Here is a 19,662-nt window from a genome sequence, read left to right on the forward strand (position 1 = left end):
AAAGGAAAAGAGATTATTTTCACTGCCACAGGGTTCGTGGAGCCCCTGCAGCCTGTGGAGCTTGAAACTGCAGTCAGCAAGTGTTACTGCACCGGTTCATTAGTCTCTCATTCCCCGACCATCACAACCCCCTTTAAGCTACTCTAGCTAATTCAGTAATTAGGTTTACAACTCAGCCCAGTGATGCTTCTATTTTAGTGTCTGAGGAAATTTGTCAGTGTTGGCACCTGTGGGTTGAGATTGTAATATTTGCTGTGGACACTGATATCAATGTCAAATTTATTCTATTAGTTTATTTGTGAGGAACATGTTCAATGATTGATAGATTCATGTAGCGCCCTCATAGACGTCCGATCTATTTTACTGAGGTGCGCTCCCCAAGTCCTTTGTATTCTCAAAATCTTTCTTTAGGATTAACCAATGCTGAATAATGAGTAAATGGTAACACACAATGACTCAAAAAGTACGCTTTCAAGATTTACTGGCGTAAACAACACACGAACACATTCTTTAATAATGCAAAATAAAAAATGAGGAAACAATAATATTCCAATTCAAATTCAGTCAGTTAACTCAAATACCTTTTTCTTTTCAGTGCACTCAATATAAAACACCAAATTATGACATACTACACAAAGCCGGCAGTTTTTAATTAGCTAAAATTAAATTGGGTACCCAGTGTGTGTGTGTGTGTGTGTGTGTGCGTGTGAGCGTTGCAGGCCTGTTACGGTGCTTGCGGGCGTGGTTGCCAGAAACAATGGTGTCGCTTCGCGCTACAGCGCTGGAAAAGCAGTTACTCCTCGCCGCAGCAGTGGCGTCTTCCTTATCCGTCCGTGGTACAGCGGGTTGCTGAAGCATGGGATACCAACTCACCACACGTCCTTGGTCCAGTACACAGCAAACTAACAGTTTCACCCAGGAGTAGCTGGTTTAGCTGCACGTGGATAAAGTCCGTAGGATAGGCTAATGTGGGCTACGTTAGCCGTTAGCTGCGCTCCTCTTCGAACACTTTTGGCCAAAGCACTCCAGACAAACACAGTGGCACGACGAGCAACCGTCACTCCGAGACTCACTGTCCGTTTATCTCCGTATATATTGTTCTGAACACCGTCCACACTCTTACAATAATTTTCCACTGCCACGTCGCTCCTCACTCTCGCTTCTTCGTTTTTTACTTCGCACGCTTACAGGTCAAGTTCTCGCTCACAACAACAAAAAAAAACTCACACCCTTCTCTTCCTGTTTCACACATATTTTAACCAATTAATTAACAGAACAACATTATTTCTCAATCAACACTTCCTCTGTACCCCTGAGACTTTCAAAATAAAACATTTTAGAAGTGCACATTGGTATCTTTTTTTAAAACTTTTTAAACATTCATTAAACTCTTCTCTTAAACTATTTAACCTTACTGAAATATTCTTTTTAACACTTTTAATCACCTTTTTACATGAAATGAACGTATTTAAACTATTTATTTATTTATTAACCATTTTTAACAGGGTTACACCCTTCCCCCTTTAAATGTCTGATGTCCTCATCAGAGTACCTGAATTTAAACTTCAGTTTCTACACGGAAACAACAAGGATGAGTTGAAATAGGCCCAGCTTAGTGCTTACCTATCCTTATAGTAACCCCTCTATGTACAATTGTAATGGGCTGATCTCGAGCCTTTCCTGGCTCATCATAAGTAAGTCTTACAAGTGGTTTCAACAGTCTTTTTGGCCTACTTGGCTTTGGTGTCACATGTACATCAGAACAGCTTGAGGGTGGTTGTTCATCTTCACTGGAAACTGGCTCGGACTCAGAGTCGGTCGTCTGAGAGACATCTGGAACATGCTCTACAGGGGAGTTGTCTCTCTCTGAGTGACTTTCTTCCGAAGGACTGAGGACCTCCAACTGCTCTAATCCTTCAGCATTGTCTCTTTCTCTCCTTTGGATGAGCTTTCCCATGAACTTCCTGTAGGGTCTGGTTGGCCATTCACACTCCAGATCGGAGGAGTCGCTCGAGGTATTGCTCTCTCTCTGTACAGTGTGATCTGTGCAGTTTCTTTTGTGTCGGTTGGGTACACGACTTCGAGTCACAGGCCTCTTTGGGATGTTCTCTGTTTCGTCCTGCACTGGGATCCTCACTTGATCTCCTATGGAAAGGAGATTATCTCTGTGCAATGTTTTGAGCCTCCCTTTCACATTCAGTGGCTTCACTCGGTAGACAGGCAAGTTTGGCAACTTATCCACCACGACATGAGGAACAGTGTACCAGCGATTCTCCAGTTTGTGTTTTCCCTTCAATCCAAGGTTTTTCAGCAATACTTTGTCACCAGGTTCTAGTTTGTGGAACCTAAGTCTCTTGTTGTATGCCCTTTTATTTTGCTGGTGTCTCTTGTTAGAGACCTCCATGGCCAGGTTGTAGGCCTTCTGCAAGTCCTCTTTCAGTTTGGCAACATATGCAGAATGTGGTTGGTCACCCTTGCCATCTGGGCATGTTCCAAAGCACACATCCAGCGGGAGTCGAGCCTCTCGGCCGAACATCAGCATGTATGGGGAATATCCCGTGGCGTCACACTTGGTGCTATTGTATGCGTGCACCAGGTGCACCACATGCTGACTCCATTGCCGCTTCTTTTCTTGGTTAAGTGTGGCCAACATGGATAACAGAGTTCGGTTGAAGCGTTCAGGTTGGGGATCACCCTGTGGGTGGTAGGGGGTGGTCCGTGACTTCTGTATGCCCAATATCTTTAGCAGCTCTTTAATGAGTCGAGACTCAAAGTCTCTGCCTTGATCAGAGTGGATACGGGATGGCAAGCCATAATGTACAAAATACTTTTCCACTAAGACTTTCGCCACTGTGAGAGCTTTTTGATTCTGAGTGGGAAAAGCTTGGGCGTACCTTGTAAAATGGTCAGTCACAACAAGCACATTACTCACTCCTCTTGAATCTGGTTCCATAGACAGGAAGTCGATACAGACTAGGTCCATAGGTCCAGAACTCACTATCTGATGTAATGGTGCCGCTCTTTGACATGGAGTCTTCCTGAGGACACACTCTCCACAGTTTTTCACATATTGTTCTACATCGACTGACATCTTCGGCCAGAAGAACCGGCTCCTGATCATGTCAGTGACTCTTTCTACTCCTAAATGACCAAGGTCATCATGCATGGTTTTAAGTACTACTGTTTTGAATTTAGCAGGTAGCACTAGCTGCTGTGTCTTTTTCCCTGTATGGCATGTGCTCACCCGATGTAGTAACCCATCAGTCATGACTAGCTTACTCATCTCTCTCTTCATAGGGAGCAACTCTGGGCTGTCTTGCCACTTGCCACACTTTATGGCTTGTATGGTGGGTGCTATCAAACTGTCTTGGGCTTGGGCTACAATTAAGTCCTGCCTGGACATTTGTTCCAGTGAGTTCAGCTGAAGACGTGTGGGGAAAGCATATACATCAGGAATGCAGTCAGGTGGAGCTCCAAGCTGTTCAGCATACTTAGGGGAGTCTGTTGATGGGCCAAGAACACCAACCCGCTGGCAGATTGACTTGACTCCAGCCTGCGAGATGCTCTGCCATTCCGCCTCTCCATCTCTTGCCTCTATACGCGATAAAAGATCAGCGTCAATGTTATTTCTACCTGGTCTGTAGATGATGTCAAAATCGTACACTGACAAATCAGATAGCCACCTATGTCCTGTGGCATTGAGCTTTGCTGATGTCAGGACGTAAGTTAGAGGGTTGTTGTCTGTACGCACAGTAAAGTGGGCTCCGTAGAGATAGTCGTGAAATTTCTCCACAACTGCCCATTTGAGTGACAGAAACTCTAACTGGTGAATGGCGTAATTTTTTTCTGAAGAGCTCAGTTTTCTGCTTGCGAACGCCACTGGTCGCAACCCTTCTGTGTGCTCCTGATATAGAACAGCTCCAAGCCCTGTGAGGCTAGCATCCACATGCAACGTGTAGGGTTTGTCAGGATCTGCAAAGGCGAGCACAGGGGCATTTGTCAAACACTTTTTAATTTTCTCAAAGGCTTCAGTGCACGACTCATCCCACCTGTCTCCAAATGGTTCCTTCTCATCCAAATAAACATCTTTCTTCCCTTTTGCTGGCTTTTTGCTGCGCTGAGTGGGGCCATAACCTTTAGTGAGGTCAGTTAAAGGGCGGACGATGGAGGAGTAGTTGTGGATAAATCGTCTGTAATAACCACAAAACCCCAAAAAGGATCGTAGGGTCTTGAGATTGTAGGGTTGGGGCCAAGTGGTCACAGCTTCAATTTTTGCGGGGTCAGCAGCGACACCCTCAGCAGTCACAATATGACCCACATACTTGACCTTTGTTTGACAAAACTGACACTTGTCAAGTGAAATCTTGAGCCCTACTTCTCTGAGTCTGTCCAGCACCTTTAAGAGTCTCTCTTCGTGTTCGGCCAGGGTCTTTCCAAATATGATCAGATCATCCAGATAGACTATTACTTGGAGCATGTTCATATCGCCAACAGCTTTCTCCATGAGGCGCTGGAAGGTTGCAGGAGCTCCAGTTATGCCCTGAGGCATCCTTTCAAACTGGTAAAACCCAAGAGGGCAGATAAACGCAGTTTTTTCTTTGTCCTCTTCTTTCATGGCTATTTGATAGTAACCACTTCTTAAGTCTAGGACAGAAAACCATTTACTACCCGACAGACAATCGAGAGCCTCATCGATGCGTGGGGTAGTATATTGATCTGGGACAGTGCGGCTGTTGAGCGTGCGGTAGTCAATGCACATCCTTACATCCCCATTCTTTTTCCTCACAACCACTATGGGCGATGCATATGGACTTCTGGACTCTTTAATGATGCCTGCTGCTAGTAACTTTTGGATATGACGCCGCACGTCGTCAATATCCGCTGGAGCAATGCGTCTGGAGCGCTCACGAAAGGGTCGTGAATCAGATAAGCGGATTGTGTGCTCCACTTCTTTGGCGAGTCCCACATCCAGTTCATGGAGAGAGAATACATCTGCTCTTTCAGACAGTTTCTGTCGGAGCCTTGCTTTCCAGGCTTCAGGGACAGGTGACTCACCAAAGTCAATCATGCTAACATCAAAAGCATCCTCAGTCTCTGGCTTTTGTTTTGGCACTGTGGTAACCACATCAGCCACACACAGGTGACCCAGGACAGCACCGGCAGGAATTGTCACTTCCTTCTGTGACTCATTATGAACCACAACTGTCAGCCGGTTAATGTCCACAGCATTGCTCGGTATTATCATAGGCTGCAGCATGATGCCTGATGGGAGAGTAGCTGTACTGGAGGGTTCAACCATCAAGACGTCATTTGGCAGTGACGTTCCAAGCACAACTTTACAGACTACTTTACTACTGCCACCTGCAGGTAGTGTTAGTGGGCTTGGACCTCCAAACTGTACAGAACCTACTTCATCATCCTCTTCTTCTTTTGACAAGTCAATAGTTTTTTCTTTGACTGTTTCGGGGCAAGTGTTCTGTATGCCAAGGCTGTAGGCTACAGTCTCGCCACCTCTGTCTTCACACAGCTGAGCTAGCCGCTTGGACAGGTTAGCATTGGTATTTGTCCCTAGAATCACAGGTGTCTGATCGGGACCTGGTGGATCAGGGCAAATAAGAGCCAGGGCTGATAGAGCAGTTGGGGTACCTGCCACTTTCTTTGGAAACTCTATGTCCACTGCCACATAGCCAAGGTAAGGGTAATCAGTGTCACTTAAACCCCAAATGTTGAGTTTGCTTACTGGGTGAATAGGAGTATCAGCCAGATGTCTCCTATACCAGGACTCAAAGATGATGCTAACTCTTGAACCACTGTCGAGTAATGCATCACACAAATGTCCATTCACTTTCAGAGGCTCCAAAGATGGTGGCCCTATTAAACCCTCTGGTATGCCTGTCGAAGCAAGCTTGTCCACTGCACTCCTCCTCACAGTACAGTCAGTTCCTGATGAAGGGGCATCAGTAGTAGGTGGAGTGCTATGGGTCTTGGCCTTTTTGAGAGCTTGAATGAGTCTTTGGATCACTTTGTTTTGGTTCTCAGGGTTTTTACACTTTCCAGCCATGTGTCCATTTTCACCACAGCGGTAGCAGAAACGCTCTTCTGCCTCAGCCCCTTGTCTATTTGGGGTGTTTACAGTCATCGCTGTCGGTGAAGCTGTAGATGGACAAGGCAATCTGGAGTTCACTTTCTGTTGCAACTGTTTCACTCGCTTCCTCAGAGCTACTACTTCTGGATCAGCATTAGTCTCTGGGGCTTTTTCGAGGTTAGCCTGAAAGTTTTCATTTCGCGTCACTTTGTCTTGTGTAGAGAGTGCTGCGAACATTGATTTCACTTCTTTAATTTCAGCTCTCAAGCTCTGTATCTCTGAGTGTTTGCTTTCTTCTTGAAGCTTGGTATGAACTGTATACACTGAATGATTTAGCTTTGTTCTGGAAGCTTCATATTCTTCTTCTGTACGTATTTCTTTCAAGAGCTCAAGAAAAGTTGGGGGTTTGGCTCTTCTCTCCCTCAGTCGCAGTTGAATCAACATTAAGTCAGCATTAACTGCGCCCCTAAGAAGCTGCTCAAGCCGTGCACCATCCATGGCTAGGGGAGGGAGACCACCTCTTTGTACCACTTTGGATAGGCAACGTTCTAATCTCCTGAGGAAATCAGATAGCTTCTCACCGGGTTGCTGCTGCTGCATTCTGAATGTGAAATACAGATCATCTCCAGACTCTGCTAATCCAAAGGCATTTTCAAGAGCCTCTAGGCACTTTGCAGGGGTAACTTCAGGATCAGAGAGACGCACTGCTTTTATCACCTCTAAGGCTGGCCCCTTTAAACTTTCCATTATCCTCCTCCTCTTGTCTTTTGCAGAGCCCTCACTCTCTTCCACCATCAGGTAAGCTTGTTCTAGCCAATGGTCGAATTGTTCCTCTCCTGCTGGAGTAGGCACAGTACCTGAAAAGATCCGCAGACGGCGGTATCCGCCACTTTCCATTGATGGCTTAGCAGATTTATCAAACAGTTCACCGACAGCACGAAGGATGGCTTCGGTAGAGGAGACTGGCTGTGGAGTCAACAAAGCCTGCACATCCTCCATAGACTTTCCTTCTGCCTGTAGAAGAGCATTCAGTTTATGGTTAAAATCCAAATCAGGGCCTGAGCTTTGGGCCACAGTGAAGATTGGCCATGCTGTTTGTCCATCTGAGCTCAGCACTTCCCCTGGGACGTTGGCCTCGGTCAAGTTTTCTCTGCACTCACAAAGCACCAGCACTTCATTTGCAATTTCACTCAACATTCTGCCTCTTACACGTACCCGTCCCAAGCATTTTATAGTTTGTAATGTCTCTTCTATGTGTGCAATTTCTGTTTTCTCCGGAACAATGGTCAGCAAGGCATGGCTCTCATCCAGGTTCTCACCTCGACACCAGTTCTTCAGCTTGTTCTGGTACATAGTGACACTTCAGCTGCAGTTAGTTGAGTTTACAACACTGTATATGGTTTCATTTATCTGATTTAGTTTCGGTTATATTAGAAACCCAAACTGTATTTATCAAATCCCAGAGATCTTCTGGTTACCTTTAGTCTGTTTTTTTTTTTTTTAAATAGTTCACACACCAGAAAATTTACAGTCACTCATCACCAATTTCAGCATTAGTTATCCCACAATCCCAGCGGTGCCTCCATTTTATGTAGCGCCCTCATAGACGTCCGATCTATTTTACTGAGGTGCGCTCCCCAAGTCCTTTGTATTCTCAAAATCTTTCTTTAGGATTAACCAATGCTGAATAATGAGTAAATGGTAACACACAATGACTCAAAAAGTACGCTTTCAAGATTTACTGGCGTAAACAACACACGAACACATTCTTTAATAATGCAAAATAAAAAATGAGGAAACAATAATATTCCAATTCAAATTCAGTCAGTTAACTCAAATACCTTTTTCTTTTCAGTGCACTCAATATAAAACACCAAATTATGACATACTACACAAAGCCGGCAGTTTTTAATTAGCTAAAATTAAATTGGGTACCCAGTGTGTGTGTGTGTGTGTGTGTGTGCGTGTGAGCGTTGCAGGCCTGTTACGGTGCTTGCGGGCGTGGTTGCCAGAAACAATGGTGTCGCTTCGCGCTACAGCGCTGGAAAAGCAGTTACTCCTCGCCGCAGCAGTGGCGTCTTCCTTATCCGTCCGTGGTACAGCGGGTTGCTGAAGCATGGGATACCAACTCACCACACGTCCTTGGTCCAGTACACAGCAAACTAACAGTTTCACCCAGGAGTAGCTGGTTTAGCTGCACGTGGATAAAGTCCGTAGGATAGGCTAATGTGGGCTACGTTAGCCGTTAGCTGCGCTCCTCTTCGAACACTTTTGGCCAAAGCACTCCAGACAAACACAGTGGCACGACGAGCAACCGTCACTCCGAGACTCACTGTCCGTTTATCTCCGTATATATTGTTCTGAACACCGTCCACACTCTTACAATAATTTTCCACTGCCACGTCGCTCCTCACTCTCGCTTCTTCGTTTTTTACTTCGCACGCTTACAGGTCAAGTTCTCGCTCACAACAACAAAAAAAAACTCACACCCTTCTCTTCCTGTTTCACACATATTTTAACCAATTAATTAACAGAACAACATTATTTCTCAATCAACACTTCCTCTGTACCCCTGAGACTTTCAAAATAAAACATTTTAGAAGTGCACATTGGTATCTTTTTTTAAAACTTTTTAAACATTCATTAAACTCTTCTCTTAAACTATTTAACCTTACTGAAATATTCTTTTTAACACTTTTAATCACCTTTTTACATGAAATGAACGTATTTAAACTATTTATTTATTTATTAACCATTTTTAACAGGGTTACATTCAAATATAAAATTAATTTATATACAGTGGCACCTTTCTTCTGTAGGTTACACAGTGTTGTACAAAGTGAAAGCAACAAACGTTACCAACAACAAGCTAAGTAAAAGTGTGAGTAATTATTAGTAAAACATCAAATACCAGAGGGTTCGGTAGAAGATCACTAAATATCAAATTAAAAAAACAAACAAACAAACAAAACCTACGCATTTAAAAAAGATTTAATTGCTTTAATTGTTATGCTTGCTTGAAAAGCCTCACTTGTTCAATTTCCCTGTAAAAAAATCTGTTTATCTTGAGCTTTGCTATCTGAAAAAATTGTGATAACCTCTTTTACACTATAGGATCTGTTTTCAGTATTATCAGGAGCTGAGTGGACAGATGGCCACAACTGCATATATCACACACCTAAATCTGAAATAATTATGACCCATTCTATTTTGCATCCACATGACTTTGATTGAGTCCGTCTGTGTGATGATTTGTATGAACATTCATTTCATTCAGTATTTCTTTCAGGCGTTCCTTTAGAATAAAAGACTATACAAAAGGTTTAGATCAGTAATATAAACTGGTTGCATAGCACAGAGCATCAAACAGCACAGGTCATACAACACGGATTCTACCCGAGAAACCATGTGACAATTGCCCTGAAGCGACACTGTCCTTACGAAATCTTGATTGACAGACTCTGAATCAATCAGACAGGAGAAAAATCCGCTTGACCAATCATAGCAGAGAGGAGGTGGGCGTCAATTGGACCAATGAGGCGGCCAGGGCTCTGCCGTACATGGTTATCGGATGTGAAAGAGTAGCACAAAGTTTACGGCTCATGAAACTCTCACAATGAATGGGACAACTTATTCCAACTTCGACAATCAAGAACATGTCTTGAAATTGGGAGAGACGTTTGAGAAACACCCGAAAAGTGCCTATCATACAGTGCGATGTAAGTGGGATTTTGAATCACTACAATACGTCTGGCTTTTACAGGAGCTAACAGTAGCATGCTAGTTAGCTTTGTAGCTAACTATCCGAAGGCAGCTGTTTGACATTTAGTCAGATTAGCAGCATTTGTATCCGCCTGCTGCTGGCTCGTTGTGGTATGTGGTCAGCTCCATGTGTTCTCTGTCGTTTTCGTAAGTTTTAGTTAACTCGGAAGTACTAGAAACCATTGATGCTCCAGCTGTCATAATGTTAGCTAACGTTAGCATTGCGACAATGTGTGCTCTACCCCCATCTGGTGGCACCGGTTGACAACTGCAGCACTGAGTGAGCAGCCGTCGGTGTGCTAGTATAACATTTAAAGTTACCAGTGCCACTGTATGTTAATAATGAGAATATTACATATATTTAAATGTGTAAAAGATTTCTTGTTTTTTGTGACAGATGACTTCAAACCAGCTTCCATTGATACAACATGTGAAGGGGAGCTTGAAGTGGGCAAAGGAGAGCAAGTCACCATCACTTTGCCCAATTTAGAGGTCAGTGTTTGATGCTGCAAAGCTTCTGTCCACCACAAATATGTTTGGGGTTTTTCATAAATTGTTGATTAGTATTAATACACTTGTGTTGGGCTGAATACTGTAATGGACTGATTGCAGTGTTTTTTAAACTACATATGTTAAGTTTTTACTACTTAACTGTCTAAATCTTTAGACCTTTATGGTGAGAAGTCAGATATACAGATTATACGACCAACCAGTGAACACAATAATTGTTTAAACGATCCTAAGTAATAAAATCTGAAACTTTGTTTGTGACGTCTGCTCTGACTCAGACTCATGATCAGAGTATTTCTAAAAACCTGGTTAAGATCGTGCCTGTGTTACCTTTTCTTTCTTTTTTTTCAAGGGTTCAAGTGCCCCAGTGACAGTCTTCAAGGGATCCAAGAGGCCGTACATGAAAGAGTGCATTCTTATTGTGAACCATGACACAGGAGAGTACAGACTGGAAAAACTCAACAGCAACATAGCTGTGAAGAAGACCAGGTGGGTTGACAAACTGCTCACAAGTCATGTTACTACCAATCTGTGATTAGTATTCATGTGTCCGTCTACGTGTTTCCATCCTCTTGTTTTAATGTGCATTTTTGCCATAAATACCAGTGTGAAAATGCCAAAAGTTTACAGTTTAAACTTGGCTTTGGTGGAAAAATCGTCATATCAGCAAAAAGAGATTGCAGTAAAATGCCCTGGTAAATGAGAGTTGCTCGTGCTACATTAGTTAATCTTGTCTTGTCCTCTGAAGCATAATCTTGTTAAAGGAGTTGATTGAAACATCTGCTAGTTCACATTTTATTTCACCAACATTTCTGAACTTAGTTTGAAACTTGTGCCGCATTTCAAAGGAAACTCTCTGCATGTCTTTGCTTGTGCTGTACGTGTGCATTCTCAGGGCTGAGGGCAGCAGTAAGATCCATTCTCGCCTGGAGCAACAGACCAGTCGCCTGAGCCAGCAGATGAAGTGTAACAGCAGCAGCAGCAGCGGCAGCAGCAGCAGCAAGACTTCAGCCACCTCCAAGAATTCCCCTCCCAAAGAGAAGACATCACCGGCATCCCCAATGGACGACATCGAGAGAGGTAACGCACTGTCTCTTCAACTGCAGTGACTTCCATGAGCGTTCATATCTCATTTTTTTAGCAACCAAACACAGTGATTGTGTTTGTCTGCTCGATCTCCCCCCCCCCCCCCCAATGAAATGGGGATAATAGTCACATAGTTCTTAATCTTTGTTTGTGCATGTGCCACTGCGTACAGAGCTGATGGCGGAGGCGCGGGTCATGGACCAGCTGAGCAGTGGCGATAGCTCCTCAGATTCCAACAGCTCCTCGTCCTCCAGCAGCGATGACAGCTCCAGCAGCAGTGACTCTGAGGATGAACAAACCTCCGCGCTGCCCTCAGCCCAGGCCAACCACAGCATGCCTATCATCAACACCAGCGCCAACACCAACATTCGCCACCAGGAGAGTGGAGGCGGACTCATGAACACACTCAGTGAGTAGCCCCAGCAGCTTCCTGTGAGGGTGTGAGGTAGCTTATCTTTTTGTGGAGACAGGCCAGTTGCTCCTAAGTCACAGATGAGTTTGACAGTGTCAGCAAAGCTGTGAAAGCAGAAGGAACTCTTACTCAACCAGACACCCGTCAAATCTTTATCACACCAAGCATTTTACTGCAGTAACAGTAACAACATGTTCTATCAGATACAGGGGAAGATATGGAAAATAACATCTTTCTAAAAGTCTTACAGAACACACTGCAAAAATAATTTAAATGAGGTTAATATGACATGTCATTGTGAAATCTGTTGGCTTCTACACCGAAATACTTCAAATATGTCACAGTATGTGCAAATTAAGAATGACAGAGTGAGGCCTTGGTTCAGAGCGACATGATGTTTGTAGAACAGGAGCAGTAATCTGTTTCTTACAGAATCTACTTCAACCAGCTGCCAGGTATTAAACAGGCAAATCACAGGAATTCATGGATGACAATGAACAAAAAATGTAGTTGAATGCCAAAACAATTAAAAGTATTTTTTGAAAATGCAAATGTTAGAATAGTAAAAATATAGGCTCTGTTATGAGTTGAAATGCGTTGCATTTGATGCTACACCAGCTGTTTTCTTATGACATTTCACAAATTTTCCAGTCTTTTGTCGCCAAAAAAACTCATTGATTATTTTGCCATGTACTTGTGTTGCAGAGAACGACCTCCAGCTGAGTGAATCAGGCAGTGAAAGTGATTGACTGAACGACGCGAGGACATATGCCCGCCTGTGGACATCAGGAGGATCATCAGTGGGGAGTGAAGTAACCGGGCACAGACCTGTCAGTGTCTTCCTTCCTGTAATGTGGGACTGTCTTCTCTACATACCCACAATTCTGCTTGCAAATATAATTTGTTGCTTCTCCGCCAACAAACTTCAGATTTCCTGTCACATTTAATGCTTCGTGATCTTTCTTTTTTGTGTGTGAAGAGTGCATGTTAAACAGATGCCTTAGCGTGGAGAGACGTGATGATGCGGTTGGTGTCAGAGAAGCAGTAAATTATGACAAACCATCTGTAATCTTTCATCTCACTGGATGCACATGTGTTGTTTAAGATGAACAAGCATATCAGAGGCAGGATGACAGTGGTGTTAATGGAGTGTAGACGGACGTCTCTGCCCACCAATCAGTTGTCTTAAACCACCACTGGAGTTTCTGCATTTCAGTTTAGCAACTAGTATCTTTTGTTGTGCCTTAGGTCAGATGTCAGTGAATGGCTTCAGTTCACCTGCATTAGTTTCTGAGTGGAGACAATAATGTAACAGAAACTGCAATTTTTGTAGGCAAGTGACCATGATGTGACAGTCTTCTGCTTTCGTCTTATAGTTATTGTCAGGTTAATTGTAGAGGCTTTTACTTTGGATTACTGAAATTTCAACAACAACAAAATATTTTCATTTAAATCTGCATTAATTATTATTTTTGGGCTCCCGTGGGCAAAAAAATAAGATGCAACAAGCTGAAAATGTAAGATTGATGTATTCTCTCCTTGAAAACTTGTTATGACAAAAATGGTAAAGACTTGCTTATTTACATATCCACAAGTCACACATCTACATTATCATTCATTTATAGTTGTGTTTCTTGGTGAAGTCCAGTATTCACTGTCCCCCTCGCTCTGTTTAGGTCTCCACCAGAGAAATAAATCTGGTTCTTTAGGTGCTAGATGCTCCACTGTGTTCACCAGCTCTTTGCTAACTGTCTGTCTGCTGTTTGACACTGGGTGGGCTGCGTACGGTGGGCTTAGCAAAGTTTTTGGCAGAAAAGAGCTGCCTGTTGTGACTGGAAATTTATGGGCCTGAAAACCAACACAATGAGCTGAAAGACGCTAAAATGCTCCGTAGTGCTTAAGGGGTAATGTGGGTGGTAATCATTGGTGGCCTCATAACTACAAGAGACCTTCGTATTGCACCTAGTCATTTTTTTCCATTACTAATATGAAATATCAAAAAATTGCAGCTTTAACAATTAAGATGCCTCTGAAACCTTGTTTAGTGATACTTCAGTGTAGAAGTGGGTCTCATTTCTGGCAAAGTACTGCACTAGTATTCAGTTGACCCAGTCAGGGTCATGCTTTGTAGCTTTAAACCTGCAATACTTGAATCTAATTAATTATTTATATTTCAAAATATACTCGACCAATTGTGAATTGCTTAATATATTTTATATATATTTTAATAGCCAAGCAATTGGAAGTGCGAGTTAGTATGAACTGTATTGCATAACAAGCCAGATGCTTTGATACTGCACCTCAATGCGAGTTTTACAGAACTGTGCCTTTTTGTTGTTTGCCTTGGCCAGTTAGAACGTAGGCCGCCATCTTATTCAGTCTCAAGCTCCATATCACTGCTGAGCTGTCTCAGCGGACAGGAAGCTGTTCTTTATGTTCCAGCATTTCTTTGGCATCCCGGCTGAGTGAGACCGTGAGACACTGAGATGATGTTTTTGAATTTGAAAAGTCAGAAGTATCTTTAGCCTTAAGGAGAACGATGTCCTCGGAGCATCATTTGTAAACTGTTTGAGAGTCCTTTCTTTGTAAAAAAAAATAATAATATTAATAATAAAGAAAGAAAGATTTTAACAGCTTTGTCTGCTTTTGCGTGAATTATTTACACGTTATTATTTTTGTCACACTGTGTGAGAGGAGTCCTGTATCCTGAGAGCATAATGCAGGAGATGGGACTTAAGGTTTAGGTAAGTCAAACAGGTATGAAGGGACGAGCCAATTAAGTGAAGCTAAAATTGGTGTAACATCATCAAATTTTTAGTTAACATTCAAACTGCTGCCTTTTGAACCATTTGAAGACTTACTAGTACTAGTACTAGTACGACAGACCAGATAGTAAAGCTTTACACTGTAAAACACTGTAAAGTTTACAGTGATCAAATCTGTATGAAACAAACGTACAGCTGAGTATTGGGAGCATAGCAGTGGAAATTTATTCCATAACTGTATTTGGCCAAGAAGTAAAATATATGTGGAAGACAGACCAAGAACAGAGCCCTGAGGGACTCCACATTTCACGTCAGAAAGTATTTTTATTACAGGAAAACACACTGTTCTTTCAGAAAGGTAAAATACAGCCAAGTGAGAAGCAGCCCAGAGGTGCACAACTGGTTTTCAAGTCAGTCTAGCAGTGTACTATGATCAATGTATCAAATGCTGCACTGAGATCCAGCAGTACACAGTGCACAGAGGTGGAGTTTATATCAAACAAGTGCAGATTCAGTGGAAAAGAATCGAGACTGGTGGATAATTATTCAATGATGCAGATCAAGGTTTGGTTTCTTAAGTAAAGCTTGTGAGGTAACTTACCAGTTATAAGTTTATGAATGAACAACGTTCAGCACTGTAAGGTACGTAAGATGCCAATGTTAGCATGTTTGAGTAACTGGCTTTCTCCTAACAGCAGTAACCAAACTTGGCGTCCAAAGGCAACGGGCGTGTTATCAGCTTTCTACAGTATTTTGTGGGGTTGCAGGTTACATTAACACCTGTTTCCAATCAATCAATGTCAGTTATTAAGGATACAGCTTTGGTGACCCTTACGAAAAAGAAGTATGCTTCAAGTTCATTTTATTAAGTATATTTTTTTTGCCTTCACTGGGACAGAGACAGCTGAAGACATGACAGGAAAGAGGGCAGTGAGAGGGGATGACACGCAGCAAATGAGCTTACCTTACCACCTGAGCTATAGGGGCGGCCCTCCACACCACTTTTTAGTCCATGAAAGGACATTTTTAAGTATACTTCAAGTCTAAACTTAGTAAAATTTCAGTAAGCTACTAGTTTAATAGTTTTTATACTTGCAAGTATACTTTGAAGTTTTCTTTAAGTGAAGTTACTTAAAGTTTACTATTTCTATATTATTTTCACACTTTAAAATATACTACTAGATTACTATTTAGGTATACTTAATATGTAATGGCTCATAATAGCAGCCACTACGTATCAGGTCTGTCACAATACTGAGACCTTGGAAGAAATGTCAATTTTTTTCTATAATAAAATCAGACAAATGTTTATCTGTTTCTGTGTGGGTTAATAACACTACATAAAAGATGAAGTTCAGTTCCATGTACTATTTACTCTAAGCTATTCCACCCCAAAACTGACTTGCTACTGCAAATTTACTTGTGGAATATGTAAGTTCATGAGATAATATGTAAAACATACTGCAGTGTACTTCAAGGAAGGCAATATGTATGGGGAAAATATATTAATAAGCTACTATCAAAAGAATACGCACAACTGCAATCCAAATATCCTTGAACATTATATACTTTTCCTAAGTATATCTCGATCAAAAGTTCCAGTACAAGTAAGCCAAATATACTTAGATTTTTCTGTATACCTCTCAGTATAACCCAAGTATACTTCAGTATAACTTTATTAGGTATATCTCTGATAAGTACATCAAAGTTAAACTGAAAGTATATTCTCTTATTTTTAGTTGAAAAGAAGTATACTAATAGTATACTTGAATGAATTTCTTTTTTGTAAGGGGAGGGGTGACAGCAGGACTTAAGCTGTTAAATAGATTCCAGCACTTTGCGTAAAAAACATAAACATGAACAGGAGAAATTATACTTACATGTACATGTGCAACATTTTCAGTCAAAGTGTACTGTGTGATATGGTTCATGTTTTCTCAAAATGTATATTGTGACACTGTCAAACACTCAAACGCAGCCTGGTTTTAAGAGCAGATACGTGACTTCAAACGGTGATCAGTCCTGCAGTTTTTCTTCCCTTTCACCATCATTTTCACCAAACATCCAAAAAACCCACTTTGCATTCAGCAAAGCAGTCACATGTTTCTATTTGTGCTTCACCAGTAACTCTTTGCAACATTCTTGTTTGTTTTTTTTTTTACTCAAACACAAATGTGCAATTGTTCAAGGTTTTCACAGTTTGATACCTCAAATAGCTAATCCTCTTTTCCAAAAACAAAGTGCTGTTGGATCACGTGGACTCAGTGAGGGTAGTTCAGTTAGCCGACACTGGGGCAAAAGGCAGGGTACGCTGTGGACAGGTTGCCATGTTCTCATTACCAATATATTCTAACAAGCTAAGACTGCAGTTGTTGCTGATTAAAAACCGTTTTTAAAAAAAAAAAAAAAAATGGGTTAGGGTTAGGGTTCATATGCTGTTGTTGCTTCCTCTGTGTCTGGCTGGTGTAGGAGATTGATGTGAAACTCATCAAAGACATTGAGGAAGCAGCAGAGTTTGCCGTTACAAACCCTGACCCCCAGTGGACGACCTGTGTAATTACATCTTCTGTAACCTTCCACCCCTGGAGGAGTGCGGCTCAAACCCATGAACCGAGCTGAAGTCTGTTCACTGAAGTTAATGAACTCCCTCTTACACCCGCAACATACTATTTCTTTGCAGTATGCAACAGTTTGACTCAGATCAGAAATGTATGGATCAGATAATGTATCCCAAAGACACAGACACGGATGATACACTGCCGAGGGATTCAGAGTGAATGACAGATAACTGATCACTTCTTGCTGATGGCAACAATTTGCTTATTTCAAAGTCTGATGCCTCCAAACGTTGAATGTCTACAGTACTTTGTTATGATCAGTCTTGGAATAAAGGAAGTAAAATACTTTCAGATGCTTCAGCAACAGGTTGCAGGTGTTAACAGTGGGTAGATTACATGATTACATTATCATGCTGTCAGTGGTACCAGTTTCCAATAATGTCACATTATTCATCAGATTCTGGTGAAGGGCCCATTACAGTGAAGATCTTCATGTTAAATACAGGAATACCAGCCCTCTTTCTCCCAGACAGACATGGACAGGCCATCCGGTGGGACGTGGCACATTTTTGGGCCGGGGCTGTCACAATTTAATAAAAAAAAAAAGTTAGAAATAGTTTTTTTTTTTGTTGTTTTTTTTAAATCGGCTGCGACGGTATGTGAGATACGAAATGCGGTCCATTGGTTGATTTTCTTGAAGGACAATGGTTAGTCCAATGAAATCTCCCCTCCCTCCTCGGTCCGCCCCTCTCCTCCAGGCAAGATTATCAAATTTTGCCATTGGAGTTCGACGGGAGTTAGAGAGCAGTGAGCGTCCGTCTGTGGAAACAGTAAATTTCATTAAACGCTAGTCTAAAAACATCTCTAGCAGTGTTTCTTTGACAACCACTTTCACTTCAAGATGGGAATTGTGGCATCTCTCCCGAAATGAAAGTCTCTGTGAGTAGTGAAAGAACATATATATATAATTATTTAATATTAAAGTTAATATTAATTTTAAATATTATATTTAATTGTAATATTTAATTTTTGAAGCAACACAATATGTGCATATTTCCTGTGGTATGTTGTGTGCCTCCGCATATCGTATAAATAATCATGGTGGGCCACCATGGCCAAAAATGCCAGGGCCATTTTTTGGTTCCAGTCCAGTTCTGATCCCAGAAACTAATTTTTGACAATAAATGTCTGATTCAAACCAGTTGAAGAGAGAGAGAGGGGGGGGAAGCATATGAAGGAGCTGAAGATGTGTAAAGCAGTGAGCAGGTGAGACTAGATTTTTAGAAATCAGTTCAAAATCTGCATCCCCTCACCACGTATAACTGATTAAAGTGATTCTACTATGTGCACAGTTACATAACTACACAATACTTCTTTAGTGGAGATGTTCATACACCAACATGCATCGTGGTCTTCTGCAAATTTAAATTGTGCTATTCTAAAGCGTTCATGAATGAGATAATATTGTTACGGTGCACTAACCCCATAATGCCAGACAGACCATGGCTTGCCAATTATATGTAAAACACAGACTCGCTAGTGCAGTAAGATTGTTGCCATGTGCAGATAAAGACCTGACGAACAGTGCTGGGCTGCTGTGAGCAACAACGAACAAAGCAGATGCTACACTCTGTCCTGTGTCCACAGGAGTGCTGGAGAAAAGGACTTCTTGCTGGTTCATTGCAGCTCTCTGCATCTCTCCACAGAGCGAGTATGGACCATGCATGCACGGTGCATATGCTTTTGTGGCTGATTTTGCTTTGCTCTATTTATTTTAGTTGAAGTGAGGACGAGTGCATGGCCAGCAGACAGTTCAGAACTTTCTCTCTTGGTGGGTCCTGTGATGTGTGTTACCAGTGGTTTCCTGTACATACAAAATGCATTTCTTCTACATTTGTAATTCATTCATTCAAGTCATTGTTCTTGATTTTTTGTAAATATCTGCTTGTTCTGAATTTGATGCCAGCAACATGGAGCAACTAAAGACTAGGAAAGTTGTGAAATGCTGCATTGGATTCTGTTTTTATTTACATTTTAAATAGAAACACTCATACAATCATATGTTTTTCTGTCTTTTGTTACACAGTGCTGGTTGATCATGAAACTCCATTTGGAAATGTGTTATCTGTTGTTCAGAACTGCATTTAATTGTTTGTTAGTTCACCACAGGGTGGCTGTGAGTAACTATGGAGTCACTAATTGGGGTGTGGTTTTCAGTAATAATACACACTCATTTTTATTAGGAGAGTATTGTTGCAATGAACATTGGTGACAGTTGATCCTGCGTTTCCACACTACTGTATGATCTTATTATTTCAGTAAATTCAAATCAGGTTGACGATTTTTAAGTTCCATTATTTATTTATTTAGCCACTGTTTTCTTATTTTGCTCGAAGTATGATATTGACATGGTGCCCGAAAGCTAAATATTGTATGCTGGCAATGCTCCATGTTAAAAGTAATATGATTCAGTTGACAGTGTTC

General features: G+C 41.8%; 1 protein-coding gene across 1 annotated transcript; it reads left to right on the forward strand.

Moving 5' to 3' along the window:
- Positions 1-9,596: 9,596 nt before the first annotated feature.
- On the forward strand, positions 9,597-14,492 carry eaf2 (ELL associated factor 2). Its single transcript, XM_076746223.1, has 6 exons — positions 9,597-9,804; positions 10,245-10,339; positions 10,710-10,846; positions 11,253-11,437; positions 11,616-11,852; positions 12,561-14,492. Exons 1-6 carry the CDS (start codon positions 9,702-9,704, stop codon positions 12,602-12,604), a joined length of 801 nt encoding a protein of 266 aa, XP_076602338.1. The 5' UTR covers positions 9,597-9,701; the 3' UTR covers positions 12,605-14,492.
- Positions 14,493-19,662: the final 5,170 nt, after the last annotated feature.

Source organism: Chaetodon auriga, chromosome 13 (genome assembly GCF_051107435.1).
Source record: "Chaetodon auriga isolate fChaAug3 chromosome 13, fChaAug3.hap1, whole genome shotgun sequence".
In the NCBI taxonomy this organism is placed as follows: domain Eukaryota; kingdom Metazoa; phylum Chordata; class Actinopteri; order Chaetodontiformes; family Chaetodontidae; genus Chaetodon; species Chaetodon auriga.